This window comes from Rhodnius prolixus, unplaced genomic scaffold, assembly GCF_049639745.1.
Source record: "Rhodnius prolixus isolate KJV_2025 unplaced genomic scaffold, Rpr scaffold_7, whole genome shotgun sequence".
In the NCBI taxonomy this organism is placed as follows: domain Eukaryota; kingdom Metazoa; phylum Arthropoda; class Insecta; order Hemiptera; family Reduviidae; genus Rhodnius; species Rhodnius prolixus.
This window is the reverse complement of record NW_027411582.1, coordinates 39,319,891-39,334,236: the sequence shown is the minus strand read 5'-3', so window position 1 is coordinate 39,334,236 and position 14,346 is coordinate 39,319,891. Positions and strand designations below refer to the sequence as shown.

Sequence of the window (14,346 nt, the reverse complement as noted above, 5' to 3'; positions counted from 1 at the left end):
TAAATTAAAAAGTACCCAAGCCGGATGTAGCCCACAACCTAATAACCAGCCGCTCAGTATGTCCCCAGAGGAATTTTCCTTTTATAGCACAAACTTGGGGCTAAGTTTGCTGGCTGTAACCCCTATTGTGGTTACAATTTTCTTTCTGCGTTTCCATTTCCATCGAGGCAACTGCGAGCCGCTCCGCCGCAGTGCACCCCGCTCTTTCCAGTTCATCTTCAACTTAACTCTCCCACTAAATATATATATTTTTTAAAAATTACATTCGGACCCGCTCCTTCTTCTCTTGTCTCACCTTTCTACTTCAGGTTACTACTGTACAACAAGAAGTGTTGTGATCGGTCAATACTCGTCATAAGTGCGGACTTTGTTATTGTTCACCTTGATTGCTGACCAAGTTTTCAAAAACATGTTATCCTCCTGCATCCTTTGGGCGTTGTTGAAGGAAGGGTGGAGCAATGGATTTTAAACGAACCCAGACGAGAGATCCTACACTGACGGTCGTCAAGCTAAGGCGGCTCTTGCAGTAACGAGGACGGCTCAGTTAAGCGGACTCGCTGTAGGCTAGACTCCTATACTAACCACTGCAGCCTTACCCAGTCACTGATTTGCGTCACCTATGTTCAGGCTACAGTGGGCCTGAGTTCCTTCCGTACAGGAAGCTGTTCTATTGTAATGAGTGAAATTTTAATAAATAGAAAGTTCATAACTTCCTGGCCAAGAAAGAAATACGTTAAAATTGATGTTTAAATTAAGAGTTTACAGCTTCGAAGCCCACATACAGCTAATACAGTCTGCTGTGCACTTCCGATGTTGTCAAACATAATACTTAATTCTGTTCCATTCAAAAGATGTTGAGAAATACTTTCTTTTTTTTAGGCCTCCAAGAAGAAGGAAGTGTTTTGTTGATACAGACGCACATACAGACCGAACATTTTTTAAAAACTATTTTTTCTAACCCAAGGAAATTGAAAACAGATATTTCCTGTGAGTTAAAAAAAAAAAGAAAAAAAAAGACGATCGCAATACACTCCTTGTTTAGTGACAGGAAGTGGAAATAAAAGTTTGTTTAAAAACTACATTCGAACGGAAGTGTTGCTGAGGTAGAGATCGGCAAGATGGCTGCTCACCTAATCTACTAAATGGAAAAGTTAATATCAAATTTGTATGAATAATAGAAACAATAGTTTGTGATTGTTTCGAGAATTTGGAACGATTAGGAAGTTATGTCAGCAAGCAGCTGTCAGAGTCATAATTACAACTTTTCTTTATTTATCGCTTGTTTTCCGGTGTTAACGTAAGAAAGTAGATATCTAGATTTGCTTGCAAAGTAAACACACTCCCTTTTGAGGAAAGTGTTACACACACAAAAAAAATAACATAACTCTAATTGCCAAGTTGTGAAAGTTTTTTCCCAAAGAAATCGGGAAGAAGTTGTCCCAGTTCACTTTGGAGGATAAATAATAAATTTAAACAACCATTTTTCTGAAAAATGGGAACTTGTTCTCTTCAGAAGAAGGATACAAACTCTGGGCGAACTACACTTTTAGTGTTCTTGTCCACTCCAAGATGATCTCGTTCGCACGTGTACTAGTGGTGCCTCTAGCTGGAGGGCACATAGATTAAACAGACACCCCTTCATTTCTTTAACAAACAATTTATACGTATAAACTTAACACAGTGTGTTTGTGCGAGTGGTAATGAATGGCGAGCTAGTTACTTGGATGCTATCCAATAAGTGTTCTCCTCAGCAGGGTTCTCCTCCTTGCAACTGACTTCTGCTCTTCGCTCTCTGCTTCTGCTTAAGTCTATTGTATGGTCTGGCAGTGAGGATGTTTCCTTGTAGTTCGTGCAGCTGGGAGAGCCGGCGGAACCAACCAGCAACCACCCATCTCCTCCCCCACGCTCAGCCGAGATAAATACTCCGATGGAGGCCAGAGATAAACCTTGCCTGCCTTATAGCTACGTGTAATGCTGCAATATTTACCAGCTGAAGTGTCCAAAACATCTGTCATCAGATTGTTTATGTTCACTGCCGCCAAATAAACGTCTCTGGTATGTTACGAGAGCCATCTTCTTGTTTCATAACAAAATACATTTTTCAAGAAAATCTAAAATCTGGTGAACTGGAATTCCCTAACTTGATTCTTAGAGCTTCGCACTTGTCCTAATTCTATTCTAAGAACGGGCAAACTACCATGGTAGAGGACTTAAGCCTAGATTGGCCTAAACCCTCCTAACCTTTGTAAATAAACACAAGACGCTAGAGGATAGCACCTGGCTGTACTGCTGTTATATTGTGAAAGCAGCGACTAGTGGGTTTGGTTGATGACTGAATTGGTCGTTGTAAATTATGTTAGTGGAGTTGCCATCACACCAAGAAGCTTGAACTAACAGCGAACTGAATTATAACAGTTATTTATTTATATGTATTTAGCAAGAATATATTACCGAAAGCGGGTAAGAAGAGATAAGATAATGTAGCAACAATTTACTTAACCATAAACTATAAAAATAACAAGTGGTTTCCAATTATATTGGACAGCTAGTCCCAAGTGAAGGACTAGGACAGCTACCGGATAAACAGTTGTTCTCCAACTCGTGCTGCCCTTAGGATAATTAAATCTTCTTATAAAAAAAGAGTTGGATAAGTCACAACGGTGGAGGGCGCCTCAAGTAAGTCAAGAGACCATAAAAAACGGTAAAATTCATGGCTTATATTATTAATAATTTGGAAGTTGTTAGAACCATGGGCTTTGAAAAGTTAATTTGAAAGTAATATTACTAGATGATCAGATCAAAAATATAATTGCTTAAATTATTTTTAGACAATTATTTTTATTGTTTTATTTCTGACTTGGAGATCTCCGCGCTGATGTCCAAATGTCCTATGCCACGTCGTTTCTTCTCCTAATTTATGGTTTTAGTACCACAAACTTTTGCTGAAAACTTGGAATTGGCGAATAGTCGTACAGAAGTTACAATAAGCAGAATATAGTCTAGCGAGTGGTTACATAGTTACGAAATGTACTGACCAGGACTGGCTTGAGTGGCGTTCAGTTGGTTATTTGTAGTAGGTGCAATGTGAAGTGGTTAGCGTCAGCAGTCTAGCCACAGTAAACTAGAGCTCTGGAATCGCTGAGTCAGCGCACCGTCAAGTATAGCTCTCGCTTTATCAAAGTTGCATTTCCTTGCATTCCAGTCGAGAGCACACCTTTGTCCTTCTATCGAGTGCACTTTATGCGCCCGCACCTCCCGTCAATGTTCAGTGTCGATAATTTTATTTGTTGACGCCCAAGGAAGCTCAATGTTCCTCCCAGCAGTTGCTGGAATTTTCTCATAATCTGCTCCTTTTTCATGTTGACTGGCTACATCCTACCCTGGGATAAACTAATCTCAATTCTTTTCTATGCTACTTTTAAGAGACGGCAAAGATATGGAAAGAAATCATTTTCCTGGACTCATTTTCTGCAGTTTTGGCGATTTGCTGTGGTAAATTTAGTTATTAATGCAATTAAAAGGGATGTCCGCTAAGCCTGGGCAGCAGTTTAGAGTTAAGTAAGATGTAAATTGGGTTCGTGTGAGAGCATTTAATGAAAAATGTAAGCACCAGTTAGGAAACGCTGAGCCGGTGGTAATGCCGTTCTGGTTGGTTCTGTTAATAAGTAAGCATAGAGCAGGTGACCACGCCAGGGAACACTAGCTGGCTCCCAGAAGTCTTTTTCTAGCCCGCCGCTTCCTCTTTAACAAGCTACTGCAACCTGCCCATTTCTAAGTAGAAGTTAGAACAGATTTTCTTTGAATTAATAATCTCATTTCTAATGTTGTTGCCTTGGAGTTGAACATTGGGCCGTACTTCGCGAGGCCTTCTTCATCCACTCAGCATCTTCTCCGGCAAATACTCTAAGAAGTGATTAAAACTAGGCAGACCGGAAATTACACATTCGACGGGTTTTTAAAAATATTTTCCCCCTCATATACTTTGCTGCCATTCTGAGCGAAATTTGTGTTCGTCTGATATCGGCTTGCTTGAGGATTCCCATTATTGAGTGGTTGATCTAAAATTAAGCAGTTATCAAGTTGTGAATTTTATAATGTACGAGTATGCATTTGGAGGCGGCCAGAGAAGAAGCCGTATCCTGGAGTTATATTTAAATTGAGCTAGTCAGTGTGTGAACGCTACGTTCAACAGCCATCGCTAAACAATTCAAAGAAAATGGCGTTCTCCTGTAAGAAAGTATCCAAACGCTGATTCCCAGGGCCGTTCCTTTTCTCATCTATTATTAAAAGGGGTTCTTAGAAAAGGAAATTGTGTAATAAAAATTGTAGAAATATGAATGTCTGCTAGATTTTGGGGGCGGGGACGGTCGCCATCTTTGTGGTGACATCATTAAAGTTTAAGGGGAATATTTCCATGCCACAGTGTTGACAGGCGACATGTTTACCTGCATTTGTGTGGCTTTGCTATTCGGGCACCTTCAGCGTACAGCCGCCTTAACCATAACGTATCTTCTAAAAAAAAAGGTTATGTGCACTGATCTGCTGCGTGTGATTTGTTAACAACATCCAGTTGATGAATATTCATGAACCCCAAGCTTCGTCCAGTGATGCAGAAAACGCATTTCCTGCACTCGAATTGCCAAGTTTGATTTTCATATCTCGTTTGATCGTGGACCATTAGCTTGAAACTTGAACCACTGCTGCTGCTCGGGATGCCGGTTTTCGTGTAAGTTCGTGGCGGAATGAATAAGTTTTGCGAGGGAGGAGCCAGTGTTTGGTGTGTATGTATGTCTGCGTACACTTGATTGGAGCGAAGGATTACTCTTCGTTTTACTGACTCAGAGATCCCGATCGGCATCACCTGTGCTTGTGACTAACCTCAACTTTGTGTCCCTTGATGAAGTACATTAGGGAACTGTAAATGGTCACTCCCGATGAATATGAAAATCTGGAAAGTTTTGGTCCCATCCATTTTTGTGCATTTTGAGGGGATGAACGGGCGGTGGTTGACTTCACTGGATTGCCTGATATTTCTAGACTAGTGGAATTCAGCACTTGGGTGCCTTAGGTCAGTTTAAGCGTCATTAAAAGAGTCTCATACTCGACAACGCTAATGCTAATAACTTGTAAAATAAAAATTTCTACAGTTAGGTGGCGAGCTTAACCGCCGCTCATTTTGTAGCAACTAAAATCTATTGTGCGGAAGTTAATGTTAGAAATTATTATTGTTTTACATTCCAATGTGACAAAGCGTTCAATTACTCTTGATGGTCATTTAAATATATTATCGTTGGTAAATTTGTCCTTTTTTGTAGAAAGAAAACCTTTTCGAACTAATTTGTGGAAGTAGGGGTTCGGGGACTGTAATAGTAGTGGAAGTGAAGAGGGGGGTGGCCACTGCCCATTAGATAGATGGGTGTGATAAAGTTCTTGTTCTTAAATTTGTATATTCATTGTCACGTCAGCTTGTACTCGATGGAAATCTCGAGATCGTTCCCGACTGGCTTGGAGTCAGTTCTGCACGATATCTCTCGCCACACTTCACTTACTTTTTTTTCCAGCTAAATATTTTGCAAAAATTATAATGTTTTTTAACCCCCATACTATTGTGAGGAAAATACCTTTTCGAATTAAAGCGTTAACCTGAAATATTCTTTTGAGGTTTCCTCAGCCAGTAAAAACTTTTGCTTTTGCTTACACTGCTGAGATACAAGAAATTGATAGTGTCTTGAATTGTATTAATTAGTAATTCCCATTTGTGTACAGATGGAGAGCCAATCAAGTTACCAGAGAATCTGGAAAGCCTGCCAAAAGCGGAACACTTTCCAACACAGAGGCATCGCTGGAACACAAATGAGGTAAGGACAAATTATAGCTTCCATACATAAAATTAGCGCATTAGTTTATAGGAAAAAAATATATTTATAAAGGATGTCGAAGAATAATTTTTTCCTCTACAAGTGGTGGAATATGGCAGGCACTTCGACCGGAAAGCTAGTTTTTCCATCGAGTTTTGAATAAATAATGGTAGTAGTATCATGCAGAAGGCTGTGATGTTGGGCACGGCTCGCATAGTGAAAAGTTCCTTAGTAATCTGCTGTCCAACAGTCCAGGAAAACCTGGTCAAGAATGGTGGCTTCTTTTACTCCGATGGTGACACCTTCTTGCGATTCGCATTGCGATGGAAAATAGTAATAAATTGATGATGTGTAAAGGAAGTAGAGGAAACCTGCCTGAGGTTTGAGGAAGTGCCAGGAAATGGTGAACATGATCTTAAAGGAAATGATTATTTTGTTGCCGCCCCATGCGCTCACTGTTTCCTCCAAAAATAATATGAGCCTTCCTTAAAAGTGGATCACACCGAGGACTCTGCGCAAATGTACCACAGTCTTCGGCTTGAAACGGAAATTAGAAGTACAAGTTCTCAAGGACTTGTCCTTTTTTTTGTACAAGTTTATTTATGGAGCCGTCCTATTTATGCACTGCCACATAATAGATTTATTGTGCCCTCCACTAACACAGATAGAAACTAAATAGCCTACAGCGCTCCCAGAGGAAACCATGCTCTCTCTCAGAACTCAGAGAAGTTCCAGGAAGAGCGGTAAAACGTTAATCGGGAATAACCACTTCCCTTACCAAATATCCCTTCCATCTAACGCCTTCACAACGTAGTATGACGAGCACTTCTCCAGATTAAAAGAAACTGGTAGGATCTCTTATGGATCTCTCTCCCTCAAGCATCCAGGTAACCTCCCAGTTCTCAAGGGAAGTTCTAGGGAGGGAAAGAAACGACAGTCAAGACTCCTCTCCCTGAAGCATCTGAAGGTCTCTCAGAAGTTTAATGATTGAGGATTAACTGAACCCCGGCTCAACAAGACTCGTACCACCTCTAAGAGCAGTAGTCCGGAGCAACCACGAGGAGGTAGATCGGATTTTGCTTAACAATTTATTTTACCGTTCTGGAGCTTTACTGCACTAGTATTACAATTAGAGTTGCGTTGAGGGGGGGGGGGTTGAGTGGGTGAGGGCTAAATGTTGTCACATGGTGTATTCATGTTAATACTTGATGAAATTTATGTTGTACCCTGCGTTCTAATGTTTCTAATTTGTTGTATGACTAGAAAATTTATTGGGTTGGCAGAGTAGCTGGAAAATTAAGATGTAGGAATGAATAAATATGCTGTGTGACCGGAACGTGGTAGGCGTGGAATACTGAGGAAGTCTGCCGCTCAGGAACTCACTGCAATTAACGCAGGACCATATTAACCATGGTATGGCTGACTTCCAGCCACTGTTAGTGGTTTGCCTGTTTACAGGTAGATTTGTTACCTGGAATCATTGTGCATGAGTACAGTTCAGGTGGTAAGGTGGTAGTTTGTGGAAGCTGTAGAGGAGTAGATCTCTTGTGGCGGCGACTAGCCCAGCTGGTGCACTTACCGCCTCCACCAATATATTAATAAATGCAGTTATGCTTCCAGAATGCACATAACGACCTGCGATATCCCCTCCCTCTCTGACTGTGCTTCTGCTATCCATGAACTACGAGAACTCTCCTCTGCAATACTATAACCATACAAAACTAAATAAACTTTACCATTAAGTTCTCGCAACACACCTCCGAACATCTCCATACATTTCTATCTCTTCCTGCCTTACTGTTTCCGATGGATCATCTGGTTAACGTCATGTTTATGTCAAGCGAATACACTAGCTGAAGCTGTAGAGGGGTAGTCCGGTAAGACAGTTGTATAAGGGTTGATCGTCAAAAAGAGCACGAAAAAGCGTAAAGTTGAAAAACACCCAACTTTGACAATTTTTATCTCTTTTTCTATAAAAGATAAAATTCCCAAATTATCTATAAAATATAGAGCAAATTCTACTTTATAAATGTAATTTTTTTGCAACAACATACTCGTAGATGAAATAGATTTCGAGAAATAAGTTGCAAAAACGGCAATTTCAGAAATTGTTTTTCTTGTTCTTGTTGTTACCTTTTTTGTGTAAACTGCGTAGCGCCTAAACGCGAGAACCGATTTTCATGAATGAGGTGTCATTCGATTCGGAATTTTATGTAGATGTGCCTTTTGGGGGTCTCGACGCTGTATATCAAATGGGGCAGAAGTTGGGGCTAAATGTATATAAGGCCCCCTTCAAAATTATTATTACTAAATACTCTGTAAATCTTGGCCCGATTTTGATAAAATTTGGTAGGATCATAGGGTTATGGCTTCCCTACGTAACATTAAAACGACATTCTGCTCTTACACTTGTTAAGAGGAAGTATAGCAATCGTTTCAAATTATCGAGACGTGAACCGATTTTCATGAATGAAGTGTCATTCGAATCGAAATTTTGTTCAGACTTGTACTTTAAAAGTCTCGACGCTATGCCTCATAAGGAGGGGAGTTTGCCCCACCCAAATAAGGCCCTTTCTAAAACTATTATTACCAATATTTCTATAACGCTTAATCCAATTTTGATAAAATTTAGCATGAAGAAGTGATCAAAGCTCCTCTACGTGGCTGTAAAGTGCCATCATGCTCTTACACGTACTAAGAGGAAGTACTGCAATCGTTAAAATTATCAATGAGTGAACCGATTTACATCAATGAATTGTCGTTCGATTCAAAATCTTTGCCCCTTTGCCTTTTAGGGAGAAGTACTGTAATCGCAGTTTATTTTTCTTGCTCCTCTTAAAAGGAAGTACTGAAATCGCAGTTTAATTTTGCTATTTAAGTGCAAATACCTTCCTATTTTATTCAACACGCTTTTTCAAAAAAATTGTTATTGAGGATGGTTTGGGGACCGCAACTATAATCATTCTTTAAAAAGATCTCTCCAGTGGTAGTTACGGTACGGTACCAGGTTATATATATATATATAACCTGATATATATTATGATAGAATTGCTTATTCCAAATTTAAAAAAATCTGTAAAGCAGATATGTAACTTATCCATCATTTCATTTATACTACATTGATATTATTAAAGTTAATTTAATGCATTAACTTTTCCTTCACATTTTTAGAATTTATTAGATGTCACAGACCCTTATGCTGGCCAGTTCATTCATAATATGTTTTTATTATAATTATGATAAAATGAGTGATGAATTATTCTGAGTAGTCACATATACATGCATTTTAAAGTAGAAAAAAACAAAGTTAGAGTCGGTCTACAGTTTTGAACAAATATTTTGTAGATGAAAATGGCCAGCATAAGGGTCTGTGACATCTAATAAATTCTAAAAATGTGAAGGAAAAGTTAATGCAGTAAAATTACTAAAATAATATCAATGAAGTATAAATGAAATGATGGATACTTGCTGATTTGTGTATCTTTTAGCGTTTAATCAACCCTTATACTTAACATTTTAAACTGTAAGTTTTTGTTAAGGAGATTAATGATAGACCTGCGATAATCTGTACAATTAAAGTACTCTTTTACCTTAACATTTGTGCAATACTACAACTTTCTATCTCAATTTTTGAAAAAGATATAGGACAGGAAATTTTGAGATTTTATTCATTTTCTTTATATTTAAAATTGCTGTTTCTCCGCTCTTATTAGTGATAGACCTGCGAGAATCTGTAGAATTATAGTACTCTTTTATCTTAACATATGTGCAAAACTACAGCTTTCTACCTGAATCTTTGAAATAGACATAGGGCAGGAAATTTTGAGATTTTGTTAATTTTCTTTATATTTAAAATTGCTGTATCTGCGGTCTTATTAGTGATAGACCTGCGAGAATATGTAGAATTATAGCACTCTTTTACCTTAACATTTTTGCAAAATTACAGCTTTCTATCTCAATTGTTGAAAAAGATATAGGGCAGGAAATTTTGAGATTTTATTCATTTTCTTTATATTTAAAATTGCTGTATCCCCAGTCTTATTAGTGATAGACCTGCGAGAATCTGTAGAATTATAGTACTCTTTTACCTTAACATTTGTGCAAAACTACAGCTTTCTATCTCATTTTTTGAAAATGATATAGGGCAGGAAATTTTGAGATTTTGTTCTTTTTCTTTATATTTAAAATTGCTGTATCTCCTGCCTTATTAGTGATAGACCTGCGAGAATCTGTAGAATTATTGAACTCTTTTACCTTAACATTTGTGCAAAATTACAGCTTACTATCTCAATTTTTGAAAAAGATATAGGGCAGGAAATTTTGAGATTTTATTCATTTTCTTTATATTTAAAATTGCTGTATCTCCGGTCTTATTAGCGATAGACCTGCGAGAATCTGTAGAATTATAGTACTCTTTTACCTTATCATTTGTGCAAAACAACAGCTTTCTATCTCAAATTTTGAAAAAGATATAGGGCAGGAAATTTTGAGATTTTATTCATTTTCTTTATATTTAAAATTGCTGTTTCTCCAGTCTTATTAGTGATAGACCTGCGAGAATCTGTAGAATTATAGCACTCTTTTACCTTAACAGTTTTGCAAAATTACAGCTTTCTATCTCAATTATTGAAAATGATATAGGGCAGGAAATTTTGAGATTTTGTTCATTTCCTTTATATTTAGAATTGCTGTATCTCCGGTCTTATTAGCGATAGACGTGCGAGAATCTATAGAATTATAGTACTCTTTTATCTTAACATATGTGCACAACTACAGCTTTCTACCTCAATTTTTGAAATAGATATAGGGCAGGAAATTTTGAGATTTTGTTCATTTTCTTTATATTTAAAATTGCTGTATCTGCGGTCTTATTAGTGATAGACCTGCGAGAATATGTAGAATTATAGTACTCTTTTACCTTAACATTTCTGCAAAACTACAGCTTTTTATCTCAATTTTTGAAAAAGATATAGGGCAAGAAATTTTGAGATTTTGTTCATTTTCTTTATATTTAGAATTGCTGTATCTCCGGTCTTATTAATGATAGCCCTGCGATAATCAGTACAATTAAAGTACTTTTTTACCTTAACATATGTGCAAAACTACAGCTTTCTACCTCAATTTTTGAAATAGATATAGGGCAGGAAATTTTGAGATTTTGTTCTTTTTCTTTATATTTAAAATTGCTGTATCTCCTGCCTTATTAGTGATAGACCAGCGAGAATCTGTAGAATTATTGTATTCTTTTACCTTAACATTTTTTGCAAAATTACAGCTTTCTATCTCAATTTTTGAAATAGATATAGGGCAGGAAATTTTGAGATTTTGTTCATTTCCTTTATATTTAGAATTGCTGTATCTCCGGTCTTATTAGTGATAGACCTGCGAGAATCTGTAGAATTATAGTACTCATTTATCTTAACATATGTGCAAAACTACAGCTATCTACCTCAATTTTTGAAATAGATATAGGGCAGGAAATTTTGAGATTTTGTTCATTTCCTTTATATTTAGAATTGCTGTATCTCCGGTCTTATTAGTGATAGACCTGCGAGAATCTCTAGAATTATAGTACTCTTTTATTTTAACATATGTGCAAAACTACAGCTTTCTACCTCAATTTTTGAAATAGATATAGGGCAGGAAATTTCGAGATTTTGTTCATTTTCTTTATATTTAAAATTGCTGTTTCCCCAGTCTTATTAGTGATAGACCTGCGAGAATCTGTAGAATTATAGTACTCTTTTACCTTAACATTTGTGCGAAACTACAGCTTTCTATCTCAATTTTTGAAAAAGATTTAGGGTAGGAAATTTTGAGATTTTGTTCTTTTTCTTTATATTTAAAATTGCTGTATCTCCTGCCTTATTATTGATAGACCTGCGAGAATCTGTAGAATTATTGTACTCTTTTACCTTAACATTTTTGGCAAAATTACAGCTTTCTATCTCAATTTTTGAAATAGATATAGGGCAGGAAATTTTGAGATTTTATTCATTTTCTTTATATTTAAAATTGCTGTATCTCCGGTGTTATTAGCGATAGACCTGCGAGAATCTGTAGAATTATAGTACTCTTTTACCTTATCATTTGTGCAAAACTACAGCTTTCTACCTCAATTTTTGAAATAGATATAGGGCAGGAAATTTTGAGATTTTGTTCATTTTCTTTATATTTAAAATTGCTGTATCTGCGGTCTTATTAGTGATAGACCTGCGAGAATATGTAGAATTATAGTACTCTTTTACCTTAACATATGTGCAAAACTACAGCTTTCTACCTCAATTTTTGAAATAGATATAGGGCAGGAAATTTTGAGATTTTGTTCATTTTCTTTATATTTAAAATTGCTGTATCTGCGGTCTTATTAGTGATAGACCTGCGAGAATCTGTAGAATTATAGTACTCTTTTACCTTAACATTTTTGCAAAACTACAGCTTTCTACCTCAATTATTGAAATAGATATAGGGCAGGAAATTTTGAGATTTGGTTCATTTTCTTTATATTTAAAATTGCTGTATCTGCGGTCTTATTAGTGATAGACCTGCGAGAATCTGTAGAATTATAGTACTCTTTTATCTTAACATATGTGCAAAACTACAGCTTTCTACCTGAATCTTTGAAATAGATATAGGGCAGGAAATTTTGAGATTTTGTTCATTTTCTTTATATTTAAAATTGCTGTATCTGCGGTCTTATTAGTGATAGACCTGCTAGAATATGAAGAATTATAGCACTCTTATACCTTAACATTTTTGCAAAATTACAGCTTTCTATCTCAATTATTGAAAAAGTTATAGGGCAGGATATTTTGAGATTTTGTTCTTTTTCTTTATATTTAAAATTGCTGTATCTCCTGCCTTATTAGTGATAGACCTGCGAGAATCTGTAGAATTATTGTATTCTTTTACCTTAACATTTTTTGCAAAATTACAGCTTTCTATCTCAATTTTTGAAATAGATATAGGGCAGGAAATTTTGAGATTTTGTTCTTTTTCTTTATATTTAAAATTGCTGTATCTCCTGCCTTATTAGTGATAGACCTGCGAGAATCTGTAGAATTATAGTACTCTTTTATCTTAACATATGTGCAAAACTACAGCTTTCTACCTGAATTTTTGAAATAGATATAGGGCAGGAAATTTTGAGATTTTGTTCATTTCCTTTATATTTAGAATTGCTGTATCTCCGGTCTTATTAGTGATAGACCTGCGAGAATCTGTAGAATTATAGTACTCTTTTATCTTAACATATGTGCAAAACTACAGCTTTCTACCTCAATTTTTGAAATAGATATAGGGCAGGAAATTTTGAGATTTTGTTCATTTTCTTTATATTTAAAATTGCTGTTTCCCCAGTCTTATTAGTGATAGACCTGCGAGAATCTGTAGAATTATAGCACTCTTTTACCTTAACATTTTTGCAAAACTACAGCTTTCTATCTCAATTTTTGAAAAAGATTTAGGGCAGGAAATTTTGAGATTTTTTTCTTTTTCTTTATATTTAAAATTGCTTTATCTCCTGCCTCATTATTGATAGACCTGCGAGAATCTGTAGAATTATTGTACTCTTTTACCTTAACATTTTTTGCAAAATTACAGCTTTCTATCTCAATTTTTGAAATAGATATAGGGCAGGAAATTTTGAGATTTTCTTCATTTTCTTTATATTTAAAATTGCTATATCTGCGGTCTTATTAGAGATAGACCTGCGAGAATCTGTAGAATAATAGTACTCTTTTACCTTAACATTTGTGCAAAACTACAGCTTTCTATCTCAATTTTTGAAAAAGATATAGGGCAAGAAATTTTGAGATTTTGTTCATTTTCTTTATATTTAAAATTGCTGTATCTCCGGTCTTATTTATGATAGACCTGCGATAAACTGCAAAATTATAGTACTCTATTACCTTAACTTTTGTGCAAAATTACAGCTTTTTATCTCAATTTTTGAAAAAGATATAGGGCAGGAAATTTTGAGATTTTTTTCAATTTCTTTATATTTAAAATTGCTGTATCTCCGGTCTTATTAGTGATAGACCGGCGAGAATCTGTAGAATTTCAGTACTCTTTTACCTTAACATTTGTGCAAAACTACAGCTTTCTATCTCAATTTTTGAAAAAGATAAAGGGTAGGAAATTTTGAGATTTTGTTCTTTTTCTTTATATTTAAAATTGCTGTATCTCCTGCCTTATTAGTGATAGACCTGGGAGAATCTGTAGAATTATAGTACTCTTTTACCTTAAAATTTCTGCAAAACTACAGCTTTCTATCTCAATTTTTGAAAAAGATATAGGGCAGGAAATTTTGAGAATTTGTTCATTTTCTTAATAGTTAAAATTGCTGTATCTCCAGTCTTATTAATGATAGCCCTGCGATAATCTGTACAATTAAAGTACTTTTTTACCTTAACATTTGTGCAATACTACAGCTTTCTATCACAATTTTTGAAATAGATATAGGGCAGGAAATTTTGAGATTTTGTTC

General features: G+C 35.9%; 1 protein-coding gene across 18 annotated transcripts in view; it reads left to right on the top strand.

The window, feature by feature from the left end:
* The window catches only part of LOC141447606 (calmodulin-binding transcription activator 2-like), a 171,953-nt gene that overhangs the window by 53,048 nt on the left and 104,559 nt on the right, over positions 1-14,346 (top strand). For all 18 annotated transcript variants that reach the window (XR_012454469.1, XR_012454468.1, XR_012454470.1 and 15 more), the window contains one exon: positions 5,767-5,858. Coding sequence is in view for 14 of the 18 variants with exons in the window: in XM_074115327.1 (XP_073971428.1) it covers positions 5,767-5,858 (92 nt within the window). In the remaining 4 variants the exon portion in view is untranslated. The remainder of the gene's footprint in view (positions 1-5,766; positions 5,859-14,346) is intronic.